Source organism: Podarcis tiliguerta (assembly GCF_965153285.1).
Source record: "Podarcis tiliguerta genome assembly, chromosome: 14".
Taxonomy (NCBI): Eukaryota; Metazoa; Chordata; class Lepidosauria; order Squamata; family Lacertidae; genus Podarcis; species Podarcis tiliguerta.
In genome coordinates, this window is record NC_139547.1 from 44,917,309 (window position 1) to 44,933,739 (window position 16,431).

The 16,431-nt window shown below is 47.8% G+C and overlaps 2 protein-coding genes across 5 annotated transcripts in view; one reads left to right on the top strand and one right to left on the bottom strand.

The window, feature by feature from the left end:
- LITAF (lipopolysaccharide induced TNF factor) overlaps positions 1-14,594 on the top strand; it is a 39,225-nt gene extending 24,631 nt beyond the window's left edge. Inside the window, exons 1-4 of one of the 3 annotated variants that reach the window (XM_083413844.1) lie at positions 4,583-4,739; positions 9,807-9,997; positions 11,845-12,001; positions 13,035-14,594. In XM_083413844.1, coding sequence (XP_083269970.1) covers positions 9,811-9,997; positions 11,845-12,001; positions 13,035-13,143 — 453 coding nt within the window. In that variant the 5' untranslated portion in view covers positions 4,583-4,739; positions 9,807-9,810 and the 3' untranslated portion in view covers positions 13,144-14,594. Of the gene's footprint in view, positions 1-4,582; positions 4,740-9,240; positions 9,355-9,806; positions 9,998-11,844; positions 12,002-13,034 lie in introns of those variants that run through there. The other 2 variants (XM_083413843.1, XM_083413842.1) reach the window with 2 other exon arrangements.
- CIITA (class II major histocompatibility complex transactivator) overlaps positions 1-16,431 on the bottom strand; it is a 1,021,617-nt gene that overhangs the window by 489,240 nt on the left and 515,946 nt on the right. The window lies entirely within an intron of this gene.

Below are 16,431 nucleotides of genomic sequence, written 5' to 3' on the forward strand. Positions count from 1 at the left end.
CAGGGACCAGCTTCTTCAGAGAGAAAGGTTTTTATTTTCATATATGAATGGCGCCAGTGGAATTGCTTCCCAAGACTGGCGCATTGAAACAAAGGAGCATTCAGCTTTTATCCCCCTCAGTTCTCCTCCTGCCTCCCCTTTACACCCAATCATATGCATCCACCTATACTGTTCCTCCCCTTACACCAATCATATGCATCCACCTTCTTGGAGCATGGGGGGAGCTACGCATGCTCAGTTAGTGAATTACTACGTGTCCTATTCTCTCCATATACGCTCTCCATATACGTGTCCATTCTTACTAGGGGCCATTCTAACCTAACAAGTTTGACTTGCCTAAGATACTATCAGAAGATAATAGCATCGCTAGAGCTCTCCAGCCAAACTAGTTTGACTAGCTTAGATACTTATCTCACTCCCTTCACTTCCATTTCTGAACTCTTTTTGGAAGTTGAACATACCATGCGGCTTCCGTATTGAGTTTTCCGGAAGTAAATGCTCTGGTTTTCGAATGTTTCGGAAGTTGAACGGTCTTCCAGAGCAGATTACTTTTGTAAATCGTGGTACCACTGTGTAGGCCAGGAACCAAATGGTTTCTTAAACCAGGGTTGCAGTTGCCAAAATGCAGGGGCATCTTGCCCATAGAGGCAAGTGGCGTGGGGTGCCAGGGTGCCAAGTTCTGGAGGGCAACAGGGAAGAGGCGGAGGGTGGGCGCGGCACCTCCTGGCATCAACTCACCGCCCTCGCCCACCTCTGCCATGCTGTGCCGAAGCAGTGCCGCGCCTGGGGCCTCTGCCTGCCGTGGCCATCATGGCACAGGCGCCAGGGAAGAGGCAGACACTGGACGCAGCACCTCCCAGCATCAGCTCACCGCCCTTGCCCACCTCGCTGAAGCAGCACCGCGCCCAGAGCCTCCGCTTCTTATACACTGGAGGAGCCACCCTCCAGCCGCTGCCCGCCTCCTCCAGCCCCACAAAGCTGCCGGCAGTGCCATAAAAAGGTCAGCAACTTTGGGAAACGGGGCAGGGGGGCGCCAGAGGGATCTTTGCACCACGCCACTGGATATACTTAATATGGCCCCGCCAAAATGGAATGTCTAGTTGCCATGTTTGGGCAGTACGGCTCTCAAGTCTTATTGTTCAGATGATGGACTGGATGTGATGGATGATCAGTTAAATATCTGGCTGGTTCAACCTTGAGCTTGGTTAAGAACTCTGAGAACTTAAAGAACCAAAGTCACTTGGTCCAGGGATAGTCCAGATATACACGGGCCTATTCCTAACTCTTTTTCTTAATGGCGACATGGTCTTTTTACTGGAGGTGTTACCAAGGTTGAACTGGGACCCTTTGCATGCAAAAGAGGATGATATATGACTTACAGAGAGCACTATAGATCTGCATTCATAAGCACTTGAGTTAGCTATTCTTTCCTCCGCGTGGGAAAAAAGCTGTTTATTTTCTGCTCATGCTTTGAGGTTCAGGAATTTTCTGTGACTGTAAAGGTCCGAATAATAATACTAATAATAATTTTATTATTTATACCCCACCCATCGGCTCTGAAGTTTTGCACTCTTGCAAGGTTGGAAAGCTGCATAGAGCCAGGTTCTTGGTGACAGGTTCTGAGGGTCTCTTTTTACTTTACAATATTATGAGGCGGGGCCTGGACCAGGTAAATTCAGCCCAGTTGGTCTGGGTGAGAGCAAGTTCCGATTGGCTGGGGGTTCCGCTCAGTTAGGAGTTAACTGTCATTGTGGCAGGAAGTTAGGTTTTGGCCGTAGACTCTTAGGAGTAAGGAAGAGACCTTTAGGCAGACTGGGCGGCAGCATAGCAGGGCCCAGGAGTCACGACTCAGGAATTAGGAGCAGAATAAGGAGTTCCACAGTGGCGAGGACGTCCCAACGAGTACCCCTGCTTGTCCCGCCAAGCTTTTTAAGACGAGGAGTGGTGAGCTCGCTTGCAAGACACTCTTGCCTTGCAGGAATGTCGAGACAGCAGGGTTGGTCGCGGTGAGTTCTGTGCTCCTATCTGCAAAGGTAGTGCCTTTGGCTGGACGGAAAGGTTACAGATACCCAGTCAGGGTCCTGCTCAGTCGCTGTTGCCTCTTACATCTTTCCGCAGGGCCTGCAAGACAGAGCTGTTCCACCTGGCCTTTGGTTTGGACTCAGTCTGGCCCTTATGTTTCCCTCACCTTATGGTTTTGACCTATAGAGAGTTACCTTATAACATCTGCTAAATCAAACTCAATATCAAAGGTCATCTCTCCTGATATCCCTAAAATGAAAGGTGTAAAACAAGGGTGCATTCATGCCCCTTTTCTCTTTAATTCCCCCCCCCCATCAGATCTTCCAGAGCACATCCACAAAATAGAACCACATGTCCCCCAAATCAACCAAAACCATGTCCCCCTTTAACTGTATGCAGATGATGCGACCTTATTATCACTGACGAGGATAGGTTTGAATCATCTTTTACTCTTCTGGGTTTCTTACTGTGAAATTAACAAACTCTCTATAAATTATGAGAAGACAAAAAAATCTGGTCTTCTCTAATTTCCGGACACTAGAGAAATGGAAAATAAGAGGACAAGAAATCTAGCAAATAAAGATGCAGATTTATTTCAGAATTTTATTCCAGAGCAACTCCAGTTGGTCAAACCATTGCACAAGTGCTATAAAACAGGCAAAACGTACCCCACTTTTATTTTCAGAAATGTAATGGGTTTATACCAGCTGCCATTCAGATTTTTCAAGCTAAAGTGTCGTCCCAGCTACATTTTGGGATCCCAATATGGTTGGAGGATGTGGGTGGCACTGTAGGTTAAACCATAGAGCCTAGGGCTTGCCGATCAGAAGGTCGGCAGTTCAAATCCCCACGACGGGGTGAGCTCCCGTTGCTCGGTCCCTGCGCCTGCCAACCTAGCAGTTCGAAAGCACGTCAAAGTGCAAGTAGATAAATAGGTACAGCTCCGGCGGGAGGTAAATGGCGTTTTCGTGCGCTGCTTTGGTTTCACCAGAAGCGGCTTAGTCATGCTGGCCACATGACCCGGAAGCTGTACACCGGCTCCCTTGGCCAGTAAAGCAAGATGAGTGCCGCAATCCCAGAGTCGTCCATGACGGGACCTAATGGTCAGGGGTCCCTTTTCCTTTATATAATAGTGATTTAGATAAGATACACTCAAGTTTCTTGAGACCTTTTATATAATAGTGATTTAGATAAGATACACTCAAGTTTCTTGAGACCTGTCCTCGGGCTCCCAAATTCAATCAAGTATGAGACAATGTATACAGAATGAGGTATACACCTGAAGGAATATTGAGCGTGGACTAGCACTATAAAATACTGACTTCATTGCCATTTCCGTTCCCAACCTTTGAGTCTGCTTTCTGACTTACTTAAGGACTCCTATAAATCCAGATGGCTCCAACTCATACACAGCAAAATTCAATTTATTGGTGTTGACTTGTAATTATTGTGTAATTTTAGTGAGCAGTACATTTATTGCAATATCCAAATTAGATAAGGGATATTGAAAAACAGAACATTGAGTCAGCTGTAAATCAAATCTGCTCCCCCAAGTTCTATGGTTTTAATACAACCAATAACAGGATGTCTTATGTCTCAAAGTTAATAACGTATTTTTCCGTGTCAGATCGTATAAATCTTTCGCCTTTGACGCCCCCATGTATAAGATGCCCCCTATTTTGGGGGGGGGACTCCAAATTGAGAAAATGGGTGGAGCTTGTATCCGTGTATAAGATGACCCACAATTTTGAACATAATTATTAAATGAAGAAAACCTAGTCTTATACACGGAAAAGTATGGTAATTCCAGTCCAATGCAGGGCATTTATGTTAGCTGAACGTTTCTCCCTCAGCTTTTGTTAAGGGCAGATATTTAAACATCCCTAGAAATGATAAACATCGTGGAAGTTATTTGAATGTGCTGGACACAGTAAAACATATTCTTTTCAACTGTCCACTGTACAACCAGCTACGTATACACGTGTTATTCCCCTTTTTGGGTAGTTTAACATCATAGCACAATGAAGATATCAAATTCTACCTATCTGATATTAAACTGGAGGTGGCTGAGTTTCTGTCAATAGTATCTCCTATTGGCACCATTTAGCCGGGAAGACACTCCCATGACAATTTCTGTTACAATATGTCTTATATGGCTGCTTCTTTGTATATATTTTTTAAAAATGTTGCATATGCATGTTTTAAGATGGTCTACATCTGTAGTGCCTAATAAAGGTTTGGAGGAAGAAAAGATATTTAAAATAAACCTCGAGAAGTGAGGCTGGTATCTCTGACATGCTTTTTAATAAAATGCATTTGTGCCATCAAGCAGCTTGATTATACTGGCAATTTCTTAGAGAGATGCTAAATGCGTACTGTAAAAAAATAAAAGAAGGCCTTTTCAGCCTGCATGTATAAATTATATATATGCAATGTCTACAATATGGAGGTTTATGCTTCACTGCAGGCCAGGTAGGTGGAAGAGGATCTTTGGAAAGATAATAGAGCTGTTCCCTGAGCAAACACACCCGCTTGGACAGAAAGCCAGCATCCTCTTATCATACTGTGTACTTTGGGCTGCTGAAAGCATCTGGGTGCCATCTGCATTATTTATTCCTCGCTCCGCCTGGCTGTGCTCTGCAAACCCCCTTTTCACATTTGGAAGCCGGAACAGTCCAGGACTTAAACCACCTGCAGGCGCCTTGCCAGGCCAAGCAGTGAGACTTGTTCTTTTTGTTCCACCTCCCGGCTACGACTGAGCCCGCTTCCCAGATAAAGAAACACGGGGTGTTTATTTGGTTACATGTAGTTCTGAAGGGAATGGCACCCTTTACATTTGTGTACAGTGGTACCTCGGGTTAAGTACTTAATTCGTTCCGGAGGTCCGTTCTTAACCTGAAACTGTTCTTAACCTGAAGCACCACTTTAGCTAATGGGGCCTCCTGCTGCCACCGCGCCGCTGGAGCACGATTTCTGTTTTCATCCTGAAGCAAAGTTCTTAACCTGAAGCACTATTTCTGGGTTAGTGGAGTCTGTAACCTCGGGTACCTCGGGTTAAGAACTTTGCTTCAGGATGAGAACAGAAATTGTGCTCCAGCGGCGCGGCGGCAGTGGGAGGCCCCATTAGCTAAAGTGGTGCTTCAGGTTAAGAACAGTTTCAGGTTAAGAACAGACCTCTGGAACGAATTAAGTACTTAACCCGAGGTACCACTGTATTATATAATCAGCGAGGTGTGTGTGTGTGTGTGTGTGTGTGTCTTGTCATCTGGGTAGCCCAGGACCTCCATACGCATTGCCTAGCTTTGTGCCCCATAGAAGTCACTGGTGCTGCTGACACAAGGTTTTCCCATAAGGAGACCCTTATTCTCTCTCCCGGTTCTTCCCGCAACACATTTTCACTCTGCTTATGGCACCGTGGGGTCTTCTGGCCTGCATCTGTGATCTGATCTCTTGAAGGCTTGTGGCTCCAACCCACTCCATCTTGCAGCTTGTGGGTTTTTTTCTACGTAGGTTTTGTGGGTAGTATTGCACATGTAGCTGTTGGGTAGTGCTGGTAAGATATGCTTGCAGATAAAATACCAGTGAACCAATGAGCAATAAAAGAACCCGCTGATCCCAAAGACAGCTCTATGCTTTGCGCAACCGGATGGGGAAATTTGTTGCCGCGAGTTTCTTATGCAGCCATTTGGTCTTTCTGGAGAAAGATTGGCTTAATGCAGGATGCGGCCATGCAAAGGTTGTGGTTGGCTATTAGCTGGAAGCGGAAAGTCATATTTTTCTCTGGGTTAACCACTGGATGTTGAAGCTGCTTCTGAATCTCCCATCGACAGCTAGCCGGCTGCTGTTCAACATCTCAAGAGCGAGTGTCTGTTGTTAATTGCATTTCGACTCCACCTTTCTCCCCAAGGAGTACAGGGCTTTCCCCCCTCCTACAACAACCCTGTGAGGTAGGTTAAGAGGCTGTGACTGTGAGCTTCGGGACTGAGTGGAGATTTGAACCCTGATCTCCCAGGTCCTTGTCCGACACTCTGGCCACTTACCACACTGGCTACCTAGAGTCCTTCTGCTATAAAGGTAAAGGTACCCCTGCCCGTACAGGCCAGTCGTGTCCGACTCTAGGGTTGTGTGCTCATCTCACTTAAGAGGCAGGGAGCCAGCGCTGTCCGCAGACACTTCCGGGTCACGTGGCCAGCGTGACAAGCTGCATCTGGCGAGCCAGAGCCGCACACGGAAACGCCGTTTACCTTCCCGCTATAAAGCGGTACCTATTTATCTACTTGCACTTAGGAGTGCTTTCTTTCTTCTTCTTCTTCTTCTTCTTCTTCTTCTTCTTCTTCTTCTTCTTCTTCTTCTTCTTCTTCTTTCCGTTTTTGTTCTTGATATTTTATTAAGGATTTTCTTGTTTTACAGAAGTAAGTGTAATGCCTCGTTGTTGTTGTTTTCCATGTAACATTTTTACAAATCCATTTCATTTGTTGAGGCATTAGGGGGAGAAGAAAAGAAAAAAAAAGAAAAGAAAAAAGAAAGGGGGGTGGAGAGAGGGAAGATGGATGGGGTTGGGGTTGGGTGGCGGTGTTTCTATTATGTTTAATGTATGTAGAGTTTGGGGTCAGCGTTGTTTGTGTTGTTCACTTGTGTTCCTTTGGTGGTGAGAGAGGTTGGGGTTGGCCTAGGGTGTGATTGTTTGCTTGTGATTGGCTGTGGTGATCTTTGTTTTCGTGTGTGAGTGAGGTGGGTGGGTGTTTTGGATCAGGTTAGCCATATTGATTTGTATGCTGTTGGTGGATTATTGTCATTGTCCTGTTGGGCTGTGTATGTGATAAAGGGGAGCCATACCGGGGTGAAGGCGTCTTCTTCTGTTTGTCCCCGTGTCAGTTTCAGTTTCTTAGTTAATTTTTCTAGTAGGGCTGTTTCTTAGGGGTGCTTTTGAACTGCTAGGTGGGCAGGAGCTGGGACCGAAAGACGGGAGCTCACCCCGCCGCGGGGATTCGAACCGCCAACCATGCGATTGGCAAGTCCTAGGCACTGAGGTTTTACCCACAGCGCCACCCGCGTCCCTACCTTCTGCTATGGGGCTGCTCTATAAATTAAGTTGGTAAATAGGGAAAGCCAAATCTCACTCAGAGAAGGATCTGAAATATTTTCCTGAAGCTCGAATTTGTTTTATTCTGGATTGTTTCCTTTGATGCTTTAATGTGTTGCAAAGCGCTTTGAGATTTTTTCTTTAAAAAAAGAAATGAAATCAACAGCAACAACACCACTGGAGGAAAACATGGTGCCTGGCATTCCGTTGTGGTGACCACAACCTAGGTTTAAGATGGCATTTGGCGATTAGCTTATACATACGACCAGGCATCCCCAAACTCAGCCCTCCAGCTGTTTTGGGACTACAATTCCCATCATCCCTGACCACTGGTCCTGTTAGCTAGGGATGATGGGAGTTGTAGTCCCAGAGCATCTGGAGGGCCGAGTTTGGGGATGCCTGCGTATGACTTTCTAGGCCTGGTTGTGTCCCTCCAGATGTTGTTAGATCCCATCAGCCCCGGTCAGCATGGCCAGTGGCCAGAGATGATGGGGCAACATCTGGAGAACCACAGGCTCCCGTTCCTGGGTCTACTTTGGCCACCTCATGAGAAGAGAAGACTCCCTGGAAAAGACCCTGATGCTGGGAAAGATGGAGGGCACAAGGAGAAGGGGACGACAGAGGACAAGATGGTTGGATAGTGTTCTCAAAGCTACTAACACGAGTTTGACCAAACTGCGGGAGGCTGTGGAAGACAGGAGTGCCTGGCTAAAACATTCTAAAAACCAGTAATTTCAGAGTTGCTGGGAACAGTGTCTTTCAGCCATCCAATTCCTGAAGTAAACAGGAAAGTTTTCAAATTCCTCCTGAAATTCAATAACAAGGGAGGGCAGACGCACCTTACCAGGGAGGGCACCCCACAAAGGAGGAGCCACTACCAAAAAGGCCCTGTTATGCATCAGCACCAACTAGGCAGTCCCTAGTGGTCTGCCTACATTCTATGCCTACCAGCGAGGTGGGCATAGAATGTAGATGTCGTGCTTAGTAGCCATTTGTCTTACCTTCCCCTGGTTGTCTTAATTGAAAGAAGGAACTTCAGAATTAAAGGGAGCTATGGATAGAGGAAGAAGGTGGTCTGAAGAACATGTGAACTGCCCTGAGACCTTCGGGTATAGGGCAGTATAGAAATAAAATAAATAAAAGGAATGCATTCACTTTTAAGAGTCTTGTCAGAGCAGGAGAAATCTCTTCTATTCCTTTTGGGATACTTCTCACTATGATTCACACATTCACACGTTGCCTTTGCAGCAGGCAGATCAAGGTGGACCTCTACCCCTCCCTTTCCCCCTTTTATCCTCAAAACAACCCTGTGAGGTAGATTAGGCTGGGAGACTGTGATTGGCCACCCAGCGAGTCCGTCTCCTTCCTTTAAGTTGGCACCCACAGTTTCTGGGCTTTTTGAATGCAGTTTTTTTTAAAAAATCTTTTGTTTATGGCTTTTTCTGCAGAGCTACTGTACAAAGTACCGCTCTGTTTAGTTTATCAGAATTAACAAAGGCAGCAGCATTAACAATGATGTCAAAAGCCAGTTAAGAACATGGCTATTTTTAGCTGGCCTTAAAATTAATGCTGCTGCATTTGCAGTGGCGTAGCGTGGGTTGTCAGCACCCGGGGCAAGGCAAGTAATTTGCGCCCCCTAACCCGTGGATTTGCACCCCCTAACCCGTGGATTTGCGCCCCCTAACCCTAACCCCCAGATGTTGCGCCCGGTGCGTCCGGCCCCCCCTGCACCCCCCACGCTACGCCACTGTGCCTTTGTTCCTTTTTATTATTCAGAGCCTTGTTGGAGGCCTCTGAACAGTTCCTGGGACTCGCAATTGGGGAGACTGTGGTTGTGCTAAGCTCCTGTTTGCAGGTTTCCCATCTTTTTGGTCACTGTGACAGCAGGTAGGCCTTTGGCCTGGTCCAGCGTGGCTTGTCTGATTTTATTTTTTTTAATTTTATTTCTATACCGCCCTGTACCCGAAGGTCTCAGGGCGGTTCACATGTTCTTCAGACCACCTTCTTCCTCTATCCGTATCTCCCTTTAATTCTGAAGTTCCTTCTTTCAGTTAAGACAACCAGTGGAGGATAAGACAAATGGCTACTAAGCACGACACCTACATTCTATGCTCACCTCGTTGGTGGTGCCACAACTAGGGGCTGCCTAGTTGGTGCTGATGCATAACAGGGCCTTTTTGGTGGTGGCTCCCCCTTTGTGGAGCATATCTGTGATTGTATCTGAATGGATTGAGGAAATGTGGTCCATGGTAACTATGACTGAGCTAAAAGAATACATATAAACCAGCCTAAGATTTATGGAAAAATTGATGTTTTTTGTAATGTTTTGGAACAAGAAGATCAGTGATAACTTTATCAATATCCAACAATTCTGCAGCGATTCTGGTTTTTAAGCAATCCTTGGTTTTATCTGCATGCTGCCTTGAATCCCATCAGGGGAAAAGGTGGAGAACAGACGAATGAATAAATGAACGAATACTTTCTGCCGCTTTCAACCTGTAAAAACATTTCTTTATGCTCGTCATTTTATTTAATAATATATCTATATATGAAAGATAAGCTTTTAACACTAGCTTACATTTAGAATACTTTTTTTTTTTTAAAAAAAGGTGTGTTTTTGATGCATTTGCATCCTTTGGGACGAAGGGCAAGATATTGAGGAAATAATAACATGCATGCTTTTTCATTTTCTGTCTCCCAGAAAAATGGATCCATCCGCTCCTGGCTTTCAGGGGGCCCAGCCTCCTCCTTACACCGAGACAACCGGCATCCATGCTGCTCCCTACCCCCAGCCCTATCCCGTCCCGGGGACTGGACCTGGACCAACAATGAAAGGCCAACAGGCGCCGCCATATGGCATGCAACCTGGAGTCATAGGAGGTGCCCAACCAGGTAAGCCTTCAATTCCACCATTTTGGTCCACTTACACCCCACTTTCCTTCCGTCTGGAAGACTGAAGGCTATAAGCATGAGGTCCCCCTGGTACCCTCTGAGCAGAACTGGAGCCCGCTCTAAATCTACAGCACTACGATACCTCTTTAAACAGCCACGTCTCCCCCCAAGGAATCCTGGGAAGTGTAGTTTGTTGAGGGTGCTGGGAGTTGTTCGGAGGCCCTTGTTCCCCTCACAGAGCTACAGTTCCCTGGGAATTGGGATTGGTGTTTAAAGCACTCTGGGAACTGTAGCTCCATGAGGGGAACAAGGGCCTCTGAACAACTCCCAGCAGCCTCAACAAACTACACTTCCCAGGATTCCTTGGGGAGGAGTCGTGGCTGTTTAAAGAAGTAGCTGTCAAGGACTGGACTGAGGAGGAATGGTGGAGACTGCCCTCCCCTCCTGAACCTTCCCAAGAAGAGGACAGTATAGATTCAGAACAGTGGTTTGCAGAAGGTCATAGTTCAGAGGCTGCAGAAGGGAGTAGCTGGGAAATATTGGGAGAGGGGCAGGAGGAAGAAGAAGCACCAGGGACGAGACAGCTGACAAACTCAGTGTCTCTTGAAAGCATTCCTGACCCCCCCCCCGGACCCGGCGGGCATTGAGAGTAGGAGAACAGAAAACTCAGAGGCAGAAAGCACAGATCAACTGACGCAGGGATGATGTAGAATAGGAGAGATGGAGGGGGTGGGACTTTACTTGGAGCAACGCCATTCAGTGACGTAGCGTGGGGGGTGCAGGGGGGGCCGGCCGCACCGGGCGCAACATCTGGGGGGGGCGCGCTCACACTTGCAGCTCTCTGCCCCTACCTGGCTCACTCACTCTCTCTCACTGCGGTGCTGGCTGTGCGAATCCGATCCGAGCCGCCGGGTCGCTGCCCACTGTGGAGGGGGGGGTGTGCCAGGCGTGCGGTGCGGTGCGGAGAGAGAGCGAGGGTCTATCTGGGGGAGGGACAGTGCAGCGGGGGGGGGGGGCGCAAATTACTTGCCTTGCCCCGGGTGCTACGCCACTGACGCCATTGTCTAAGAGAGACGACATTTCTACGTCTCTCTCTGTGAATACTGAATACAGTGGTACCTTGGTTCTCTAACTTAATCCGTTTGACTCCCGAAACCATCCAAAAACCAAGGCACGACTTCCGATTGGCTGCAGGAGCTTCCTGCACTCAAGCAGAAGTTGCGTCGGATGTTCAGCTTCCGAAAAACGTTCGAAAACTGGAACATTTACTTCCGAGTTTGTGATGTTTGGGAGCTGATTTGTTTGGGAGCCAAGCCATTTGGGTACCAAGGAACCACTGTAAAAGACTCAGTCAGAACTCTTCTTGTTTCTCTACTTGGCTGCCACCGTGGGAGGAGTAGGATGCCTTGAAGCGACAGTAGCGTAGTGCTTTAAATGCACAGTGCAAACGGGACCCCAGGCCTTTATAGCAACAGCACATGCTCCTCAGACTGAGACCCATAACCCTGCAGACACGGCTGGACTGCAGCTCCCATCATGGTCTCTGACCATCGCCCAGGCTGAGCTGCAGCCCAGCAACATCCCCTGTTCCCTTCTCGGGGATTCAGCCATGTCGGCATCTGAAAGCCAGCAGCCGAGACAGACGAGGAAGCCTCTTGCATCTTCCTTGAGATGGTTCGTTTTGATTTCCCATTGGGGTGGCCTTTCTCCCGGCGGATCTGAGCTTCTGGCGAGCCGGTTTTGCAAGGCACTTTCGCCCGGGTGTTGAGGAGGAGGGAGTCCGAGGTTGAGCAAGAAAGGACTGTGACCCTCTCGCCCTTGTCTCTTTGTCTCCTCTGCTGCCGCAGTTACTGTTCAGGCGGTTTACGTCCAGGCACCGCTGGTCTTCCACGACCGTCCCGTCCAGATGAACTGCCCTGCGTGTCAAAAAACCATTTTGACACGCCTCTCGTACACCTCTGGGGCGCTGACCTGGCTGGCTTGTGGCGGCCTCTTCCTGGTGGGGTAAGTAGGTGCTTGCTAGCTGCCTTTCTATGCTGATCTCTTGTATGCATTAAGCCGGGGGCTGCTGAGCTGTGACCATTGGGCATGCTGGCTGCGACTGGTGGGAGATAGGAGCCTCGCAGTTTCCTGGAGGGCCGCAGGTTGGCTGCTCCCACATTACATAGGAGGAACGTTCACAACCAAAATGATGATGATGATGATGATGATGCATATATCAACCACCTTCTCCAAGGAGCTTGAAGTGGCATATGTGGGCTCTCCCACCCCTCATGTAAAGTAGGTTAGGCCCAGAGGGAGTTACTTGCTCAGGGTCACCCAGTGAGCTTCACAGAATCTTGGGAGTTGTTGGGGTAGAAGGGGTCCCATTTGAGGGGATGCCAGGAAACAGGGAATTAAGTTCACATGTGGTGGGGGTGTAAAGTACAATTTTTTTGGCAAAGGGTGTTTAACAGAAATCACTGGGTTAAAGCTGACCAAAAGTCCAGAGGTAGTACTATTATCAATTTACGATGGGACGGAAGGTTCGCAGGTTATGAAGGCCTCGCTCACAGATTCATTGACAGCTGCACGAATTATGATAGCTAGGAAGTGGAAGGGGAAAGCAGAATATAAAATGGAAGAATGGTATAAAGAGGTGTGGGATATACAGTGGTACCTCGGGTTACAGACGCTTCAGGTTACAGACTCCGCTAACCCAGAAATAGTACCTCGGGTTAAGAACTTTGCTTCAGGATGAGAGCAGAAATCGTGCTCCGGCGGCGCGGCAGCAGCAGGAGGTCCCATTAGCTAAAGACCAGGGATGCTTGTACGCACGGAAGTTTGCATAGATGCTCCATCCACAGAACAGGAGTAAGATGCGATGGTGCTGTATTGCACTAGGAAACTGCCTTGAGCTGATCCGGAAGGTCCTTTCCCCCTTGCTCAGTATTGGTAACACCTGTAGCCGTGTTACTGATCTTATCCGGAAACGACAGTCACGGAGTACCTGGGGCAAGAGTCTGTGTTCTGAAGGCTGCCTGCTTTCTCTCAACAGGTGTGTCGCCGGCTGCTGCCTCATCCCCTTCTGCGTGGATTCGCTTCAAGATGTTGACCACTACTGTCCCAGCTGCAACGCTCTTGTCGGCACCTACAGGCGTCTCTGAGCAACATTAGGCACATGCTTTTTAAAATATATGCTTTTTCCCCTTTTCTGGAGTTCATGGAAATAATTTTTTCCGCTGTGCCTTTTTTTGCCTCTGAAGATTTGGGTGCAAGAAGAACCTTTGGCCAAGAAGTGGGATGTTTATCCAGCCTCACGTCCAACAAGTGCAAATTCTTTCCTGCAAAAATCATGCCTGCACCGTCCACGGAAAAGTGTTGAACTGGTGCAGCGTCTTAATTCATCTTTGTGCTTTGGCACTGTCCCACATTCTCCTCCTTTTTGGGCACTGAGAGGAAGCGTTGCAATTGGAAACCTCAATGATATTTCTCTCTCTCTGTTTGTGTGTGTAAATTGCTAAGGCCTTTTATGCAGCCTGAAAGAGACACTTGGTTCCAAAATTCTCTCTCCCTGGGGAATGTTGAGGAGATCCCTGTGGGGGGGAAAAATCCCGTTTTTTAAAGGTAGCTTCTAACAAAATGAGGCACTTCAGGGCTTCTGTAGCAACTGATTCCAGGTTGGCGGCCAGGTTTTTTAAGTTTTATTTTGCAGGGGCCCTCAGAAACTCAGGTTGCCTCTTCAACTTCAGAGACCGCCTGGTAGGTCCCTTGTTTGCTACCCAGGTGCTCCAAAATCTGTTTTTGTATTCATTTGGAGCTTTATAGAAGTGCTTCGAGATTTCTGAAGCATTTTTAAATTACTGCTGAAAAGTAAATGTGAGGAAATAGGTCCCAGGCCTAGAATTTTGTCTTTCTAACCCAAATGATCATCTTTCTGCTAAGAGTCAAAGATCTCAGTGCCTCAGATCCTTCCCTCCTCTTTACATGTTTGGCTAGAGCAGGACCAGCTTCAGATGTGTCCATAGAGTGCAGAGCAAATCCTAGGGAAAATAATGTCCAGATAGGTGATCTAGATAAACCGATGCTGTGAATGTTGAGGCTAGATTCTCTGTTGGGGCGGCTATCGGAAATTTCCTGCCCCAGTGACCCGATAGGAGAAAACCTCTGCTTTTCTTTCGTCCCCACGGGCAAGTTGCAGGCCAGGCGAGCAGCTGCCAAACGAGTTCATCACAAGTGTCCTTTGGAAGCAGATGCAACAATGATGGAGATACTTGAAACCTACTTCTATTCTGAACTAAAAGTACAACGCAGTAGAGAGCTGAAGACTCGCCTACAGGAATTGTGGGTAGTAGCATTGGATATATGCTTTTATTTCTCTTTTAACGAGCAGGATGCAGCTTGCAAAAGACTCTTAGCTCTGCCGCTGCAGATCTGGGCAAGTTTATCTACACCAGATTTGCCCCACCTAAGCCTGAAAGGAAAGCAGACCGCTGGAAATTTTTAAATACATTGTTTTTTTGGGTGTGTGTTTTATTTTGCATAGGCTATACACACGTGATCTAGTTTGAATTAAACAATGGTTTCGTCCTCTAAATAAAAAGGTGCATCTTGTAAATTGGCTGTCAATGCTGGTTCTGTGCAGGATGAAGCCATCAGTGGCTCCTAACTCGGATGGCTGTGCTGCAGGGGCGGCATGCTTTGGAAGATGAGTTGCTGCAACTTGCAGGAGGGGAGAGCGCGCTGTTGCAGGCTCCCACTTGGCCACTGGGAAAACAGGATGCTGCAGGAGATGGGCCATTGCCCTGATCCAGCAGCCTTCTGTTATTGTGTTCTGGCATTATTGCAGCTCTAGAGAGGCGGGTTCGTGGCCTTCCAGAGCCTCAAGATCTCAATAAATCAGCCTGGAAAGCTACTCCTGACCTGAGGTTTCCCATCCACCCACCCTGAAGTGGAAACATTTCACAGATGCCTGACTGATTTCCTCATCCAGCACGCTCTTCCTACTTTAGATTTCGCTTTCTGAATTGGGGGGAATGGTGTGCTTTTGAGATCTGCAGGTGGCAAACTGTTTCTCCCATCTCCTCTTAAGTAAGGCAGCTCTACAGCAATATCTCTCACAGCCGAAGCCAAGCAGCCCTGTTTTTTGGGGGCAGATATCTGCTATGAGATGGACTTTGCCCTCAAGCAGCTGGTGCTTGCAAAATGCAGGTCCCCCCCCCCCCATCAGTAGATAGGGAGACAGGTGGTTTTTTCCACCTGGCAATGGCGGGGGGGGGGGGGGCGAAGGGATTTTGGCAGGCAGGACAACCCACCTGCCAGACAGCTGGGACCAGGATAAAGATCTGATCGCCGGAGTCAAAAAGGTTCCCCACCCCTGTCCTGGAGGAACTGGCATGGAAAGGGTGTGTGTGTGTGTGTGTGTGTGTGTGTGTGATGCTGGAACAGATGGTCCTTTGGTCTGATGCAGCAAGGCAGGTCTTCTCTGCTGCTGCTGAAAATAAGCTACCGTATTTTTCGCTCTATAAGACGCACCTGGTTTTTGGAAGAGGAAAACAAGAAAAAAAATATTCTGAATCTCAGATGCCAGAACAGCAAGAGGGATTGCTACGCAGCGAAAGCAGCGATCCCTCTTGCTGTTCTGGCTTCTGGGATAGCTGCGCAGCCTGCATTCGCTCCATAAGACGCACACACATTTCCCCTTACTTTTTAGGAGGGAAAAAGTGAGTCTTATAGAGCAAAAAATACGGTATTTTGCAACATTCATAAAGAGGATGGGGAAGGCTCTCCTCTCTATCTGCCCCCCCCCTTTATCATGACTTAATGCAGTAATAATAATTTATTATTTATACCCCACCCATCTGGCTGGGCTTCCCCAGCCACTCTGGGCGGCTTCCAACAAAATATTAAAAATACAGTAAAACATCAAACATTAAAAACTTCCCTGAACAGGGCTGCCTTCAGATGTCTTCTAAAAGTCAGATAGTGGTTTATTTCCTTGATATCTGATAGGATGCCACCACCAAGAAGGCCCTCTGCCTGGTTCCCTGTAACCTCACTTCTCGCAGGGAGGGAACCGCCAGAAGGCGCTCTGGGCTGGACCTCAGTGTCCAACGGTGGGGGTGGAGAAGCTCCTCCAGGTATACTGGGCCGAGGCCGTTTAGGGCTTTAAAGGTCAGCACCAACACTTTGAATTGTGCTTGGAAACGTACTGGCAGCCTTCAACCTGGAACAATGGAGGTAAAAGAGGAGCATTCTCCTTGCCGCACCACATGAAACCGGTCACTCATGCACTCTTTCACTTGGGATGTTGCAATTTGCATCCTGTGTCTCCAGCCTTGGCCTTAAGTTTCATGCAGGCCCAAATGGGAATAAAAGGTTTGGATGACCAGCATGTGTTCTACTGAGTTAGGGCCCTTTCCAACAGCTTCCCCTTTAAGAATGGGTTTCCCCTT